Source organism: Lycium barbarum, chromosome 1 (genome assembly GCF_019175385.1).
Source record: "Lycium barbarum isolate Lr01 chromosome 1, ASM1917538v2, whole genome shotgun sequence".
Lineage (NCBI taxonomy): Eukaryota > Viridiplantae > Streptophyta > Magnoliopsida > Solanales > Solanaceae > Lycium > Lycium barbarum.
The window spans coordinates 160,291,315-160,296,394 of NC_083337.1; the positions used below are offsets into that span (position 1 = coordinate 160,291,315).

General features: G+C 36.9%; 1 protein-coding gene across 1 annotated transcript; it reads right to left on the reverse strand.

Moving 5' to 3' along the window:
• Positions 1 to 801: 801 nt before the first annotated feature.
• On the reverse strand, positions 802 to 4,658 carry LOC132601832 (glyceraldehyde-3-phosphate dehydrogenase, cytosolic-like). Its single transcript, XM_060314892.1, has 11 exons — positions 4,526 to 4,658; positions 4,407 to 4,430; positions 4,208 to 4,308; positions 3,470 to 3,585; positions 3,270 to 3,369; positions 2,401 to 2,547; positions 2,242 to 2,302; positions 1,925 to 2,165; positions 1,619 to 1,702; positions 1,345 to 1,434; positions 802 to 1,115 (listed from the first exon to the last, which is right to left on the reverse strand). Exons 1-11 carry the CDS (start codon positions 4,527 to 4,529, stop codon positions 1,070 to 1,072), a joined length of 1,014 nt encoding a protein of 337 aa, XP_060170875.1. The 5' UTR covers positions 4,530 to 4,658; the 3' UTR covers positions 802 to 1,069.
• Between the last annotated feature and the right edge of the window lie 422 nt (positions 4,659 to 5,080).

The following is a 5,080-nucleotide window of genomic DNA, read 5'->3' on the forward strand; positions in this document are numbered from 1 at the left end:
ATCCAGTTGAAGACTCAGTAGGAGACTTGGAAAATATTGTTGTAGAAAAAAGGGGGTCTAACATAAATTCTCCTTGAATTAGTGTTGAATTCTCAATCACACACTTTAACTTTGCAAACAACCTAGTGCTCCTATAGTTGTCTAAATTGTACTCACCCCTTTGAGAGGAAGAAGGCTGGGGCTTGAATTTTCCACATTACTTGGCCTGTTTTCAATTGAAGGTCAAAATTTTACCACTAAGACGCCTCTATTCGATTCTTAATTTGGTTAGGGAGTTGGGTTGAAGACAAATTAAAGAAGGAAAGGAGGCATATCTACTTCCTTTTCAGTAACACTCCCATCATCAGATCTCTCTCCATTTCTTCCAACATGAACAAAACCAGAACACCACATGAAATTTGTAAATTGCTCTTTCCCATGCAAGGTGCGAATCCTTCCTCCAATTGGCCACTGCCCAATAGGATCAAACAACAATTGACAAACAGAAAGAGAGGGGACCAATTTCACCGGACAATTCGCTTAGTGATATACTGCTTTTCTCAATATCACTTCCATTGAGCACCAGATCCCCTAATTTCATTGAGCACCAGATCCCCTAATTGGCTTTTTGAAGGCTCGGAAAGGCACCTGACGAGCCCTTTACAGTTGGCCCAGTACCTACCAATTCACACAATCTAATTCTCCTTTTTGTGTTTATCTTCTTCTTCTCTCTCTCTCTCTCTCTCTCTCTCTCTCTTTTTTTTTTTTTTTTTTTTTTTTTTTGGTGGTTGGTTTTGGGTGGGAAGAGGGGGAGGCACAGTGAGAAAGATAAGTGCGGGTCCAACATTATTATACACTGATAGCAAAGACAAAACAAGAGATAACATATCCAGAGTTCTGCAAACAGACAATTTGAAAATCTGGAGAAAGCCACATTCCAACAAAGACCCAAAATCAAAATCCAATAGTAAACAGACAGCCCCTCAAACTCGTCAAACAGCTTCTCGTTTTACTTTATTCTAAACTGCTTTTTCCTTTTCTAATTATGCTTCGCAAGGGTTAGGTAACCACCATGCTCGCAACAGCTACATTACTGAACTGATGCCATGTGCTTAATCAAGTCAACCACCCGTGTGCTGCAATCCAAGCGGGGTAAACATATTAGCTGCTTTTCACAGTTCTTGAAGAAGCGAATGCTAAAATATAACCACAAACCATAAAGTACTGCTTTTCACAGTTCTTGAAGAGGCGAACGCTAAACAATAACCATAGGCAGAAGCAGAAAGTACAGATTGATCCTCTGCCAGAGCACGATATCATGCAAAAGAACAGGCTTACAGCTGCTCTAAATTTAAAGGCATTTACCTGTAGCCCATTTCGTTGTCATACCAAGAAACAAGCTTCACAAAGTTCTTGCTCAAAGCAATTCCAGCCTTGGCGTCAAAGATACTCGACCTGCAATTATTTTCATTTAAATTACAAATCAGTCAAATTAACACTTTGGCTCTCTAGAAATACTTAATCTGAGGGCACAAAAAATGCATTAAGCAGAAAAAATAGACACATGTTTTGAGTAAGGAAAAACCATTCTTTCATTTGGAAACATAAAACCGAACAGAATTTTGAAATGCATGCTAACCTGTTGTCTCCAACAAAGTCTGTAGATACCACATCATCTTCGGTGTAACCAAGAATACCCTTCAATTTTCCTTCAGACTCCTCCCTAATGAAATGACAAAACAAATTAATATAAATGAGCAGCTCACCGGGGCCATAAGGCCTTCTCTACTATTTCACCCAGTACTATTGTTCATTTTTTGCATGAATTAAATCCACGGAGGGACACTTGTAGTATACACTTGCCAGTTGCCAGGATAGAATGAAGTACAAAAGCTTTTTGTATTTTCCCAGGGAAGGGCGGTAGTAAAGAAGTACACAATCTTACTTGATAGCGGCCTTGATTTCATCATAGGTAGCTTCTTTCTCCAACCTCACTGTGAGATCAACCACAGAGACATCGACAGTTGGAACTCGGAAAGACATTCCAGTTAACTTTCCATTCAATGGTGGTAGCACCTTTCCAACAGCCTTAGCAGCTCCAGTGCTGCTGGGGATAATGTTGAATGATGCAGCTCTTCCTCCCCTCCAGTCCTTAGCTGATGGTCCATCAACAGTTTTCTGGGTGGCTGAGTTACAAAAATAACAACTTAGTACACAAGCCACAGAAGTTCTATTAACTTATAACATATGAGCAATACTTACCAGTTATAGAGTGAACTGTAGTCATAAGACCCTCAACAATTCCAAACCTGTCATGAATAACCTGCAAAGTCACGTCAGAAAATTTGAGAAATCATTTAAATTTCACGTATATGTTCAAATATTTAAATGAAGAACAGGGCAAGAAACACAAAGTGGAACCTTTGCCAAAGGAGCAAGGCAGTTAGTAGTACAGCTAGCATTAGAAACGACATTGAGGTCTGGCTTGTATTCCTTCTCATTGACACCAACAACAAACATAGGCGCATCCTTGCTAGGAGCAGAAATGATTACTTTCTTGGCACCACCCTGGTGATAACAACAAACAAAAATTAAGCAGGTACTTAACACCAACTAACCAATGCAGGAAATCAAGCTAGATGTGCAAGGAAATATGTGATAACCATAACAATCCAAATAATGGTCAATCCAAGTAGTCAAGACTCAAATATCATGCATTAGCACTATTGCAAAGAAATACTCATATAGAGCCAATACAAACGATGTACTCTAACTAACACCAAGACGCATGTAGCGAAATCAACAGAGTTGTTTTAAATAGCTTTCAAGATGACAACATACTCTGCCATTAAGTTACCACCAACAAAAAAAAAAAGTGATTGGACAGGAGAATAATACAAAATTAGGAAGTCTGGAATGCCAACAGGCGTCTATTATATTGAATTTACCCGATAGTCCCCAAAAGAAGTGTAAAGCCTCAAAAATTGCACCTTCACTAACAAATGCATAAAGCATTAAGTATCAGGACTAACACTTAAACAATATTTGGAATATACACACAAGCTGGAACTTATGTATACATAAACATATATAAAGCAAAAATGACAACCAAGTCCGCTACATGATTTCAAGCACCAAATGTTCGGTCCAGTGGGGAAATTTTTATATGTTGGAGTGTCAAACTAGGTATTATGAAAAACCATAGTCATATTAACTACAAACAGTTCCTTTATTATTTGGGAATGTGGAAGGCAAAATAAGAACGAATCACGTTATTTAGGATCACAAACCTTCAAGTGGGCAGCAGCCTTGTCTTTATCCGTGAAGACTCCCGTTGACTCCACGATGTACTCAGCTCCAGCTGAAGCCCATGGGATCTCCTCTGGGTTTCTTCATATATCCTCACAGTAAGTTCAATCAGACATTCGACTTGACCCAAGAGAAATTCTAATACAATTCTCATATGTTAATAAGAAGGACATATATTTACCTAATGCCAAATACAGTAACAGGCTTGTCACCAAAGAGAAGAGTCTTCTCATCCTTAACCTTGAGCTCATTGTGCTTCCATTGACCGTGGACACTGTCATACTTAAACATGTATGTCTGCAACAATCATCATATACAATCCCCATCAACTTAGCCCATCAAAAACAAAAAATAAATTTACCGATAAACATGTATTGTCTGCAACAATCATCATATACAATACCCATTAACTTAACCCCCTAAGAAACCAACAATAAATTTACTGATAAACATGTATGTCTGTAACAATCATCATATACAATCCCATCAACTTAAAAGTTAAAACCCTCAAAACCCAACAATACATTTACTGGTCAACATGTATGTATGCAACAAATCATCATATACAATCTCCATCAACTTAAAGCCCTCAAAAACCAACAATAAATTGCTAAAAATTTACTGATACTGTTTCTAGTCAATTTCATCATGTGAATGTCAGAAAGCATAAACCATCTCAACCGCAGATAATGGAAAAAGAGTTACTTCAGGAGAGTAAAAAAGTATGGTGAAGTAAGAAAAAAAACAGAGAAGAATCATGGAAGTTAACTACGAATGTGAAAATAGACCAATCTTGAGAAATCATCTAAATATTAATGTACAATTAGATGAACTAAATGTATACCGGACATATAACCAAACCAAATTACACTGAGATTCAAGCTTAATTCATAGATTACTATCATTAATTGCGATGTACCATGTATTCCACAGTGATGAAGGGGTCGTTAACAGCAACGAGCTCAACATCATTTCTTTGCAGAGCTACTCTGGCCACCAATCGTCCAATTCTTCCAAAACCTTCAAAATAATGACAGTCAGAATAAACAATTTCAGGAAAGTAGAGCAAACATACTAATATTACAAATTCAGATGAGAAAAAAAGAAAGAGTATATACCATTGATTCCAATCTTAACCTTGGCTGCATAAAACGAAATTAGTCAATAACCGTGAACTGAAACATTAAGATACATGCACAAAAAATTGAAGAGAAATAAAAAGGGAAAACTAATATACCCATGATTTTTGTGAAGTGAGAGGGAAAATGAAGTATGATCAAATTGAGAGGTTTTTGTGAAATTTTGTGTATAGTGGAGGGGAAGGGTGTAATAGAAGTGGCTCTGGTAATGGGAGACCGGGAGAGGCGGTAAGTTATGTAATTCCACTTCATTGATTTTTTCAATTTTAATGGGATAAATTTCGGGTGAATTGATTAAATGACCGCTATAAAATATATAACAGATGGTCTCTGTGTTATTTTATAATTGTTCATATATATAGAGGGTTATATGACGGTAATATATCTCTATTCATTTTGTAAAGACCTCTTTTAACTAATTGCTGAGATTTCCTATAATAAATCACGCGTGCGCAATGGGAGTATAACTAGAGTTTCATAAACATTTACGCAAACTAGTGCAGTGTAGTTCTTGCTGAGCCCCGATCTAAGATCAAGACAATATGCACTTCATAATGATTTTAATTGAAAACAAATAATTTGTGTATGTTTCTTAGGCACAATATTTTTAAGATGGTCGCTTCTTAATCATGTATTATTCATTAGTTAAGTGT